Raw genomic sequence first — 13,327 nt, 5'->3', positions numbered from 1 at the left:
GGCCACATGATAATACTATATGCCATGTGATAATAGTATATCCCACATATTAATGGTAAATTTGTCATGACAATTGTATATTTCACATGGTAATTCTGTCTTTCACATGGTAATTCTGGTTTTCACATGGTAATAGTATATCCCACATAATTATGGTATATTTGACATGATAATTGTATATTCTACATGATAAATCTGTATTCCATATGATAATTGTGTATGCTGTGTGTTGCTTCAGGTTAAAACCCCTGGACGTGGAGTTCATGAAGCGCTTACATGACAAGGTCAACATTATCCCGCTCATCGCTAAATCCGACACCATGACACCAGACGAATGTAGAGAATTCAAGAAAACTGTAAGCTTCCTTCTTCCAGCCCATTATTTATTCATACCTGCTATCAGGAAAGAAAGTTCTCTCTTTACTGGCTGACCCAGCATCTCACTGATAAGATCATGCGTCCTTGACCTGTGGTAAATGACCTGAACTTTCACCTTGACTACGGTGACCTTGACTAAGCCCATTTTGCCTGATTCTGGGAGTTCTGTTGATCATAGAAAGGTCGTTCAAGTTTTGTTTGGAAAGTAGGGTGATATCCAGCTGGAAAAATCTAAAGTTTCAGCACCAAAAGTATTATTTTCTGGTATTATTTGCCTCGAAAAAAAATTTCAGGTCATTTGTCATATTTGCTTATTTATTTATTATTAAGATGTTAAACAGCAACGAAACAAAGACTTTTTATTCATCAGTGAGAGCTTTCTTTGTTTTTACTTGATCCTCTCACCGTGTGCTTGTTTATCTGGTGTGTGGGTAAAATCAGAACTATCCATTGACAGATTATCTTTAGTTCTATCCCCCACCATTCTGTTACTGAGTATAAGCCAACCTCTTCTTAAAGGGTGAAATCTTATTGGGGTTGGGGAGTGGTAGAGTGTGTCATCCACCTGTGCTTTTCAGTAAGACGATTTTATTTAAACAGTGCGAAAGTAGAATAGAACCCATTAGTTCATTATCTGAAACAAACGCACAGTCCTGGCCTTAATCTATCTATTGATGTGAATTTTTTTTTTTCTTCTTTTTTTTTTCCCCAGATATTAAATGAGATTGCGCAGCACAAAATTAAAATTTATGAATTCCCAGATTGTGATGATGAAGATGAAAACAAACATCAGAAGAAACTTAAGGTTTGTGACATGCATGTTTTGGGTTTTTTTTTTTTTTGACATTCCTGGATCTGTTGTTACTTCACTGCATTGCGCAGTATTGGGTCATCTCTTGTGGGTTTCCCCTGGACTCTGCTCATTTTCCTCCCACCATAATGCTGACCACCGTCGTATAAGTGAAGTATTCTTGAGTACATCATAAAACACCAATCCAATAGAATAAATGAATCCTTTAAGTATTGATTTATTGTTGAAGATTCTAATTCAGTGGTACAAAGTTTATATCTGGTTGTGAACATTTCTTCTGTCATCATCAGCTGACTTCTGTTATCAACATAATGATGTGTTACATGCCTAAGGATCTTCAAAACTAGGAGTTAGAAATCACCCTGGCTTGGTTCTTGAGGTGATTCAAAACGCAATTTGGAGACTTAAGTCAAAATTTTGAAATCCTGCGAGCTATGATTTTCAACAACATGACAAGACTTTTTGGTTACATATTGGCTGATATAGACTGCAGTAAGCCTAACATGATATATCATACAACATTCAGTTGCTTTCCATGTTTATGTGCTGGGGATTCGTACTTCAATTCACAGACAGTTGACATTTTAAAATTGGCGTATTTTGTGAACATGAAAGTGAGTAACTGAGTCAAACATACAAGTATGAAACCAAGTGCATGATAAGTTTATTTGACATTATTTCTATGTTACAGGATAGAGTACCATTTGCAGTGGTGGGCAGCAATACAATTGTAGACAGTGGTGGCAAGCGGGTGCGAGGTAGACAATACCCCTGGGGGGTAGTGGAAGGTGAGCTGCAATCAGATTGACAGCTGAAGCACAATTCTGCAATATTGTGTTAAATCAGTATATCATCACCCTTTTCCCCAAAGTGCCTTTACATAAAAGATCATTGTTTTTCATTTTATTTTGTCAGTGATCAGAAAGTTTTACTTTTCTCCATGGTCCACACTGGAAACAACTGGTTCTAAACAATGACAGCTAAGATTTTTTTTTTCTTTAGTTTACAAGTAAATTAACAACCTTGGACATTAAAGCAAGCAAGAATATGTGACATCAGTGTTGATGAGCTGGATTTTCAGCCTCTGCGTGGATTAATTTCTTTTTGAAAACATTTATTGAAAGTACAAGTTTCAAATTTAGTACACTTTGCAACTGTGCTTTATAAGTTATATTTACCTTTGCTTATGTCACACGAGATATCATATAATTACGCATCCCTCTATCTGTCTTTCAGTGGAAAATTTGGAACATAATGACTTCATAGCTTTGAGGAACATGTTAATAAGGTGAGTGAAGAGACCTGCTCACAGGTGAATGACCTTTGTCAGATAGCTGACAAAACCTTCATGTAACAAGGGATCCTCACACTGAAAAGGCTTTTTCCAAGCTTTAATTACATGTACATGTCGTTTCCTCTTCTGATAATCTCGACAAGCGGGGCAACGAGTAGAGAGAAAATTGGAAGGCTCTGATCCCAAACCACATAGATGACATTTTGATAATGCATAAAGAAATTTTATAAAACGCAAATCAAAATGAAGCTGTCTAAGAGCTTTCAAGCCTGTTAATGAAAGAAATTTTTATAAAAACTTTTTGTTGGTAAACCATCTATCTACAAGTTTAATTGTTTTAATACAGCTTGATCAGATTGTCCACCCAAAAGTTTGGAAGCCTTTTTGGACCTTTTGAATATATCTTTTATATGTTTGGTCATCTGGTGTGTTAATGCAGATAATAAGAGGTCTCGGTTTATATTTTTGTTCTCAGTTGGTTAGCGCCCTAGCGCGGCGTAATGACCCAGGAGTCTCTCACCAATGCGGTCGCTGTGAGTTCAAACCTAGCTCATGCTGGCTTCCTCTCCGGCCGTACGTGGGAAGGTCTGCCAGCAACCTGCGGATGGTGGTGGGTTTCCCCCGGGCTCTGCCTGGTTTCCTTCCACCATAATGCTGGCCACCGGCGTATAAGTGAAATACTCTTGGGTACGGCGTAAAATACCAATCAAATAAAAATAAATAAATAGAAAGATATACTCCTGGAAAAGCATGTTCAATTAAAATAAATAAATATATTTTTGTTGGCAGAACCCACATGCAGGATTTGAAAGATGTGACAAACAATGTTCATTACGAGAATTACCGCTACAGTAAACTGGCACCTGTCAATGTGGAAGGCAAAGTCAAGGCTGGCTCCCTCTCCAAGTAAGTGCACGATCACAATACACAATAGAAAGGTGACATCTGTAATGATCACATGATCATGCTGTGATTTATTCGACCTGTTGTTTACATTAACACATTACAACTGGTGTTCGAGAAAACTTTTGTTTCGTGCAGAGCAGACGAATGCCTGTATCCATAGACCTTGCCAAACCCACAATATAGCATCACCCATGCCCCACTTTCACATCACTTAAAGGCAGAACTATTCAGCCAAAACAGCTGCTTGCTTGGGTCATAGAAATAACTCATGTCTGATTGGTTAAAATTGATAACATGACAGTGCTTTGTATTTTTCTCAATTTATTCTTACTTTAAACTGTGGTATGTTGGTTATGCCACGTGACAAAAATGAGAAGGTATGCTCTTTTTTAACTTCATTGCATACTGTATTGATGCATGTATACATTTGGTCTAGCGGTGTCCATTTTTTTTTTTTTTTTTTTTTTTTTTTTAAATAAAAGCTTTCTTTAAAATGGAATGGTATTAATGAAATGTCAATTACTGATCAATTTTTCTGACAATCTGCAGAGATCCTCTAACACAGATGCAAGAAGAGAAGAAAGAACACGAGGCTAAAATGAAGAAGATGGAAGCTGAAATGGAACAAGTGTTTGAAATGAAAGTGAAAGAGAAGAAACAGAAGCTGAAGGATTCCGAGATAGATGTAAGATTTCCTGTGAAAAAATACAACATATGTGTCTCATGTATACATTTGAGATCATTATATAATTCAAGGGGCCTCCATGACCAAGTGACCGGCCCGGATAGCATAGTTGGTAGAGCGTCGGCTTCGGGACCGGTAGATCCAGGATCAATCCTTGATCAAGTCACACCTAAGACTTTAAAAGAGGAAGTTGTAACTTCAGCATGAAGGGGATAGTGCAAAGACTGGTTGACCCGTATCAGTGTAATGGCTAGGGCGGGGCGGCTTACTTGGTAAGTCGTCTCAGTGAAGCAGCACTAAATAAGAGAGCGGTGGAAATCCGTCCTGCAACAAGGAGGCACATGACGCGTACATGCACCCTAAGGATTCCTTTGTCGTCATATGACTGAAAAATTGTTGAGTACGACGTTAAACCCCAAGCACTCACTCACTCACTCCATGACCAAGTGATTAACGCCTTAGCAAAGCACAATTAAAGGCCCTCACCAATGGGGTCGCTGTGAGTTCAAGTTCACTCGTGCTGGCTTCCATTCCAGTCGTATGTGGGAAGGTCTGCTAATAGAAGTGGGTATCCCCTGGGCTTTGCCTTTCTCCCACCATCATGCTGGCCACTGTTGTATAAGTGAAGTAACACACCATTCAAGTAAATAATTAATTATTATCTAATTTAAATGATGATTCTGTCTGAGATACCTGAATATCATTCATGTTGTTAGTAATTTTGTCAGGATCTGAGTCCCAACCCGTTAACTTAATTTTGTGCTGGTAAAACATGGGATTTTTTCTTCTTGTCCTACATGGAAAGGTTTGCCAACAACCTGCACATGGTTTCTTGCAGGCTCTGCCCGGTTTTCTTCCACCAGAATATTTGCCGCCCTAGTATAAATGAAATGTAAGCGAGCATGGCATAAAACATGAATCGAATAAATAACTTTGGTTTAAAATACCCCACACTGCATTTGCATATATTTTTCATTTTAGAGGCTGCTAAACAGTGTCTCATGGCAGTGTCTGTTCTTTTTCCCAAACTGTTTTATTTCAGTATGAATCTGTGCCAGCAGTTATAGGAGACGAGGTAAAGTAGTCTTCCGCTTGCTTGTTGTAGTTGCAGAGACGAGCTGAGCAAATGAAGAAGAGTCTTGAACAGCAGAAGAAAGAGCTGGACGAGAAGTGGAAGGCATTCGAGAAGGAGAAACATACGTGGGAGGACACACAGGAGACAGAGAAACAGAGGTCCTTAGAGTCAGTGTTGTCCCAGTGTGGCTTTTGTGTCTGGCATCACTTACCTCCCCTTACACAGCTAACAATCACCTGTTTTTTTCATCAGACTAGCATTTTTCCAAAGTACATGCAGGGTTGCTAGCAGCCACAAAATAAATTTTTTTATGATGTTTTGTGGTTAATACTACACTCAGGAATTTATTTGACCATAGTTAGGTTTTTGTTGGAAATCTAACAAGAGCAAATGCTGACCCAAACATATACTGTTAGCCAAATTTGGTGTAACACAAACTAGAGAGAAAAAAAAAAGCAAGTATTCAAGTGGACAGTATTTCACATGTATCCTTTGCTATATGTATGCATGAATGAAAACACTTAGCCACTTATCTCCCTTGCATGTGCATGGTGCTCAGGTTTTATTACATATGAAGGACAGTTACAAAAGAGGAATATTCCATCATAGATTCAAACCACAAAAACACCAAAAAACAAGACAGTCTTATTTGTGTATGAGTTTTGTGTACTTATCATATAAATCAAATATACTTGAGTACGGTGTAAAACACCAGTCAAATAAATAAATACCTCTTATATTGAGCTGAAGGTTTACATTCATGTGTCTCGTAGAGGTCGCGCTACCAAATCTGTTCTGGTAGGAGTGTATTACCCACCTTCTTAACAAACCTAACACGTGTTCAGCTGAGGGCAGTTGTTCAAAAGTGCATTAACCGCTAAAACTCCCGGTATAAACTATATAGTCATGCATTTTGCATTAGAACAAAACTGGAGTTAAGGTTTAAACCTGGCTTAACTTATAATACACTTTTGAACTATCGGCTCCTTAACCTGAACTGAAGTTTTGGAATCTGGCAAAATTTAGTCATGGACAAAATTTTGGGGCTGTAAACGGTGGTCTTGTCATTTGATATTTTTGACACACATCTTTCCAACCCACTTATCCCCACCATACTTTTAATGCATGGTTGAATGTGCTTTGGCTGCTCACTGTCTTCTGTTTTTGTTTTTGTTGATTGTGGAACCTTATCAAGATCGTTGTACATTTTGAAAGCTAGTATATTAATATTGGGAAAAAGCAACAGATATTAAAATACACATTTATGCCCACACATTACAGCTGTCAACTGCCCATACAGCGGAATTCTCCAGTGATAAAACAATACAAGTCAGCTGTGTGCACAATACAACTTTGCTGTTCACACAATACAGATGTATGCTGCTCACACAATACAACTACCTGCTGTTCACACAACACAGATGTATGCTGCTCACACTTCAAGAGCAGTAGATCCAGGGTCAATCCTGGGTCGGGTCACACTTAAGACTTAAAAAGAGGAAGTTGTGACTTCCTCACTTGGCATTTACCATTAAGGAGATTAAGGTGCAACAATTGGTTGACCTATAACAGTATAATGGCTTGGGCAAGGCCGCTTACTAGCCTTCGGTAAGTTGTCTAAGCGAAGCAGCACTAGATAAAAGAGCAGTGGAAAAAAAAGAGGCACATTACACATACATGTACTCTAAGGACTCCGTCATCATCATATGACTGAAAAATTGTTAAATACTATGTTAAATCCCAGGCATTCGCTCACTCACTCACTCAGTACAACTATCTGCTGCTCATACAATACAGCTGGAGTGTTTGCAATACAGCTGTCTGCTGTTCACAATACTACTGTCCACTGCTCACACAGCACAACTTCACTGTTCACGAAACAGCTATCTGCTGCTTGCGCAGCACAACTTTGCTGTACACAATACAGCTGTATGCTGCTCGCAGAGCACAACTCTGCTGTTCACAATACAGCTGTCTGCTGCTCGCACAATACAGCTATCTGCTGCTCGCACAGCACAACTCTGCTGTTCACAATACAGCTGTCTGCTGCTTGCACAATACAGCTATCTGCTGCTCACACAATACAACTATCTGCTGTTCACAATACAGCTGTCTGCTGCTCACACAATACAGCTATCTGCTGCTCGCAGAGCACAACTCTGCTGTTCACAATACAGCTGTCTGCTGCTCACACAATACAACTATCTGCGGTTCACAATACAGCTGTCCACTGCTCACACAATACAGCTATCTGCTGTTCACAATACTACTGTCCACTGCTCACACAGCACAACTTCACTGTTCACAAAGCAGCTATCTGCTGCTTGCACAGCACAACTTTGCTGTACGCAATACAGCTGTATGCTGCTCGCAGAGCACAACTCTGCTGTTCACAATACAGCTGTCTGCTGCTCACACAATATAGCTATCTGCTGCTCACACAATACAACTATCTGATGCTCGCAATACAGCTGTCCACTGCTCACACAATACAGCTATCTGATGCTCGCAGAGCACAACTCTGCTGTTCACAATACAGCTGTCTGCTGCTCACACAATACAGCTATCTGCTGCTCACACAATACAGCTATCTGCTGCTCGCACAGCACAACTCTGCTGTTCACAATACAGCTGTCCGCTGCTCGCACAGCACAACTCTGCTGTTCCACTGCTTACACAATACAGCCATCTGCGGTTCACAATACAGCTGTCCACTGCTCACACAATACATATGAATGCTGTTCACACAATACAACTATCCACTACTCATGTAGTACAAATATACCCAGGTAAAACAAACTGTTCAGTGCAAAAATAATCGAGCTGTCTGCTCACACACAGTAAGACTATCAGCTGTTTATGAAATAAAACTGTTTTCTCTCTAGCATTTACAGACCATTTCCCACCTATGGCTCTGTGCTCCATTAGTGGTGTTAACGCCATAGCTAGTGACATTTTTGTAATTCATTTACATTTAACTGTGAAAACTTTTGTGGGCTTTGTATGTTGTTGGAGTTTTTATGTAATTGTGCGAATTTAGTGAACAGGTACTGTGTTGTTTTTCTCATTTATGTCTCGTGAGGATTCAAAAAGTTTTGATATACAAGCAAAATACATAGTGGGAATAAATTTCTTGCAGATAAATATTAATGAAAAACTTCTTACATTTCAGTGACAAGAAGAACAAAAAGAAATCAATATTTTAACTGCATCACCCTGAAGAACAAAGACGTAGGACAACAGTACGCAAGGAGAAAGTGCGCTCCCATTCAAAAGTGGAGATAATTGTCAGAATTTTACTACTGAAGGACCAATGTGTAACTTGTGACTTTAAATGACATGGTGCTGAGTGAGAGGAAGCTACTGCAGAGTTCTGTGACCCCCACCATAACTTCTGGATTTCCATTACAATTTTTTGGTTGTGGCTCTTCCAGTCTGTCTGATCCACCAACGGCCGACTCCCGCAGTTTTGTCCTGGTGGGGCTATCACTGCCAAATGTTGGGTTTGAACTCCTAATCGCTAGATCATATTTGAGAATGAGAAGAACAAAGAAGTGCAATTTCTGATCAGTCGGTGTTCAGACAGGCTGTTGATCAGATCACAAACAAAGGAGTTTCACATTGTCATTGTATCATTTTATACCACTTAAAAATGGTTCATTTCGACTTCCATTGATTTACGTTGAGAAGTTTTCTAATCTCGTCTTTTTTGTCATTATTTCATACATTATGTAGTGAGGTGAACCCGATGTTCTTCTCTATGTGGCTTGCTGCTCATAGCTTACTTAGCTATCTTCTGTGCTTGAAAACAGCATGTCATGTCATGAATGTATCACTTTAATGCATGTAAATACACTTAGCTAAACAATCAATATTTTTCTGTCCGTTCTAAATATTACTGCTATCAAGTCGTGAAAAAGGTTGGGCCAACTCTCATGTTAATGGTTTGCCTGTCACTTCTAACAGATGGCCTTCATGATCCCTAAAAGAACTGGCAAGCTAATCAGCATGTTATAGAGGACTTAGAGAAAATATCAGTTTGTGAACTGTTTGCTGTTCAGGTCTTCAACTGTTGTGAACTTTGAGCTACAACATAAATGATTGCTGTTCAGTGATTGTTGTTAATTGATTGTTTTTTGTGCAACTATGAACTGCTGTGACACGGATTGAGCTGGTGCTGCCTGTACAATGTATTTGAAAAGGCGTTGACTCGCCGATGACACGCCTGATTTCTAACCAACTCTACAGAACTCAATTATGTGGATGAATACGTCACTCGGCTGGGCCTGGTTTCTCGAAACTTCGTAAATTTTTTTGCTTAAAAAGTCTATGCCCTAGAATTTTGTCAAAAGAAATGAATCAGCACAAATTCATTACAGTTAATGCCATTATTTTAGAAAAGCCCAAATAACTACCTTTCACAAATATGAGCTCGTCTGTGCACATACAGTGTATTATTGTTAAAAAAAATAAAGTTCCTTAATTTTAAAAGCTGGCTCACATAAGTTTTTCAAACTTTATAACACTATAAATAGTACAGACACGAATGTGATATTTGCGGGCTATTGTAAGTAAATACTGAAAATTTAATTTGATTAACAAATATTGATTTTTTCCCAAGAATCTCTAGTGTAGAAAGTTTAAGCAGAAGTGTTTTGCTTTAATAGCTAAGCTATTCGAGTTCTATGTAGTGTTCGAAGTTTTATTTTCGAGGAATTCTTGGATGTCGAGAGCCAAAAAAACTACCAGCTTTTATCAGCAGTTAATAGAAGTTTGGAAGTTTAATGAAAACAGGCCCAGATATGTACTATGTGTACTGGCCTATACCCGTGCTATTTACGCTCACATTCAGCCCTCATTTCCCAGATGGCTGCTGATTGTAATATTGTAGCTGTTGTGGTAGTGTAGCCAGGTCATCATCTTCACTGATGATCTGTTTAATAGATAACGTTAATTTATTCATGGCCCTTTGTCTAATTGTGATGTACATTTGTCTGCGTAGATAGTGATAAGCGCTCAGCATTGGATGTTGAGTTATCGTCAGTGAGGAAAATACAGGTAACTGAAACTAGGGGATATGCTCGCTTAAAATCACAAAGGTGAGAAAATTGTCAACTAATGAGTTATATCTCTGTCCTCATGCTTTTATTATTGTTTTTCAACTTGTAATTTTTACCTTTACATTGTTAGTGTCTTTGTTATTACATTTTTTTATTGATATGTTGTATGCTGAAATACTCTGCAGTGTCATGAGATAGCAGTACTGATACTTTAAAGTCTCACTGATGTTCCCATGTAGAAAATAATGAATACCATAAAGTGGTAATTTATGAATTTCCTAGAAAAATCAGACACGATTTCCCAGGGCCTTACAGAGTTTAGGCGACGCCCATTTTAATTTTTGTTTTATTGGCAGAATGAAGGTTTTTCTCAATATTAGAGGAGGGTTGAAAAATAAAACTGAAAAATCATCTACTGTTCAGGGGAAATGTGGACTGTCCCAGCAATTTTTCCCATTAAAGACATATTTGTGCAATTGAAAGCCTTGAAAATAGGAAAATCACCTAAAACATTAAGATGAGATAAAATGAAAGGGTGGATTTTGAATTATTTTTATTCTTGGGTTTGTTGGTGTCTGCTTGTATAACACAAAATAATATTGGTGTTGCCTTACTACTGAAAGTAAACTTTTCAGAATTTGACGATGTAAAGGTGTGGTATTTCTACTGCACTGATACTGCACCTGTCCAGATCAAATAGGATGATGACTTCTGTACAGTGCAAAGCTTTACATTTGAAGTACCAGTTTTTATTTTCCTGGTGTCTGTTTTGGAATCGCAAGTTCGTTGTGAGAGCTATGTTGACGTGAAGCCAGTGATAAATGTAGATGTCAGATGTCCACTGTGGCAGACCCTACCTGTTACATGCATCTAGTAACCTGTATTAAACACATGCCATAACTTCATGAGTGTTTTACGTAACAGGTTACAGCTGCCCAACAGCCCAAGGTACTTACTTATTTCATTTTTGCTTTGGTTTCACTGTACAAAACAAAGAATTTTGGTCTTTTTGTTGCGTTGTCCAGAAATTATCTCGGCATTTAAACATTTAAGTCAACATGGTTACTTGGCAAAACTTTTTGTTGTTGTTGGTTTTAACTGGTCTACACTTGAAAGTAAGCCCTGTAAATAAGATGAACGTGCAATAATAGCTTTAGCTGTGAGCAAGAATTCAGTACCGGTAATGTTAAAATTAATGCTGACAGAACAATCATATTTGTGCTGTATGTTCAAACGGTTACCGTTTTGTCATAACAGAGACGGAAATTTGCGTCTGGTTGCTATTAAGAATAATTACTGTATTTCATGCAGAATCAGTGTATTGGTACCTGTGTATGTTTTCCAACAAACATGTCTGCCATGCTACAACTTATCTAACTAAAAGTTGCATGTACATTGTATCTATCATCAACGTCTTAAGTTATTGCACATCAACTTATCTACGCCAGAGAACTTCCAAACTGCGTATAAAGCTTGTCACTGCTCAAAGCTCACCTGTGTTTCTTCTCCCTGCACCATTATGCACGGGTAAATCTGTAGTCGCTAGCTAGAACCAAGGCAGTGTCGGTTTATTAGTAAACAATGGCTTATTTTATATCGACACAATAAAGTGAAAACTTTTTCGTATGTATACCAGTTTGTCAGCTGTGTTCTTTCTCCTATTCGATGTGCATTTCGCGGCTATGTTGAGCATACTAAGCCTGATAATGTCTCACATCAAGATCACTTAATGGAGCTCCGAGCATAGAAACAGATCTTTTGACCTGGTTTATATTATGAGCGGGCAAGGTGTCCTGTCAGGTGTCTGGCATGGCACTTAATTTGGGAGCACTGTAAACACAGTTATCCCACATTAGACAAACTACAGTTATTTTCATTGGACAGCAACAGTGAGGTGGGCATAGTGTATGTTCTCATATTCTGCAGCCAATGCTGTATGTGTTTTGTTTTGACTAGGTTATCTCCCTTGCTTTTGGTGTGACAACAGGTGACTGGAGCAATTTACTGATACATCAGCCTTCTACGCTGAATTTGATGGGGCTTTTGCAGGCTAAATTCATTACGGAAATATATGGTGTCAGTAACTATTAGTATTATATCTTGCCATAGTCACATGGAGATGGATTATGGCGGCGCAATCTTAAAACCCTGGTACAAATAAAGAAATGTACTTTCAGTTTTTCCGCATAAAATTAAAGATTTAAAATTATTTGGGCAGTCTGAATGCTACACATGTTTTCTATATCTTCATGGTCGTTGAGCTTCAAGAAACTCCTCAACCTGGGTGTATAGATTGTCAAAAATCAGAATTTGTATGTAGGCTATGTACATGTATGGTTGCTTGGGGTTTTACAATTTTTCAGTCATGACGATGACGTGTGTGTACATATATTGTGCCTTCTTGTGGCAGGGCAAGTCCCGTGCTTTGAAAGTACTGCGGACAAGACACCCCACCCAGTCACATTATTATAACACTGGGACAACCAGTCCTGCTTCCTTGCTCAAACCTCTCAGTGCTGAGCGCCAAGTGAGGTAGCAACAAGTACCATTTTTTAAAGTCTTTGGTATGACACGAGCCAGGTTTGATCCAGGTCTCTCAACTTAAGTTGGATGCTTTGTCCATCTGAACACTGAAGCACTGTGTACGCAAAAATATTTCACTTACACTATAAGATTGTTGCCCTAACTGAAGGGAGGTAAATCTTCAGCACAATGCATATAAAGCCCTAGCCCTCAGGTTGAAGGTGAACTGCAAAGGTTTTTTACCTCTTATCCAGCATTGGCACCAAACTCACGTTACACCACGTTATTCAAGACTGCAGACACTCGTACAAGGTGAAAGATAACGTGGGAAGGTACATGCATAGGGAAATCAGCAACACTGGACGATACTCAGAGAGATACATCTGATAATAATGGAAAATTACAGTACAGGATGACAGACAACAGAATAATGAAGCTTTCTGGTTTACGAATTCATAGTTTTGGAGTGATGTCATAAATGCTCTGAACCAATCATAAGCACACTCTTTGGTCACGTGACTAAAGCACTGGAAGTGAAAACAAAGTGAATTTAACCTAGGTGAGATAGGCACTGAAAAAGATTTTAGCACAGAGA

The 13,327-nt window shown here is 38.7% G+C and overlaps 1 protein-coding gene across 4 annotated transcripts in view; it reads left to right on the top strand.

The window, feature by feature from the left end:
* The window catches only part of LOC135465405 (septin-7-like), a 40,974-nt gene extending 30,518 nt beyond the window's left edge, over positions 1 to 10,456 (top strand). For 3 of the 4 annotated variants that reach the window (XM_064742641.1, XM_064742639.1, XM_064742642.1), the window contains exons 6-13: positions 239 to 356; positions 1,091 to 1,183; positions 1,881 to 1,977; positions 2,426 to 2,477; positions 3,273 to 3,389; positions 3,939 to 4,074; positions 5,180 to 5,316; positions 8,322 to 10,456. In XM_064742641.1, the coding sequence (XP_064598711.1) occupies positions 239 to 356; positions 1,091 to 1,183; positions 1,881 to 1,977; positions 2,426 to 2,477; positions 3,273 to 3,389; positions 3,939 to 4,074; positions 5,180 to 5,316; positions 8,322 to 8,355 (784 nt within the window). In that variant the 3' untranslated portion in view covers positions 8,356 to 10,456. The remainder of the gene's footprint in view (positions 1 to 238; positions 357 to 1,090; positions 1,184 to 1,880; positions 1,978 to 2,425; positions 2,478 to 3,272; positions 3,390 to 3,938; positions 4,075 to 5,179; positions 5,317 to 8,321) is intronic. The other variant, XM_064742640.1, reaches the window with a different exon arrangement.
* The last annotated feature ends 2,871 nt before the right edge of the window (positions 10,457 to 13,327 follow it).

The sequence above is a fragment of the Liolophura sinensis genome, chromosome 5 (assembly GCF_032854445.1).
Source record: "Liolophura sinensis isolate JHLJ2023 chromosome 5, CUHK_Ljap_v2, whole genome shotgun sequence".
Classification (NCBI taxonomy): domain Eukaryota; kingdom Metazoa; phylum Mollusca; class Polyplacophora; order Chitonida; family Chitonidae; genus Liolophura; species Liolophura sinensis.
Note: the sequence above shows the minus strand (reverse complement) of the source record. Positions and strands in the feature narration are given on the sequence as shown.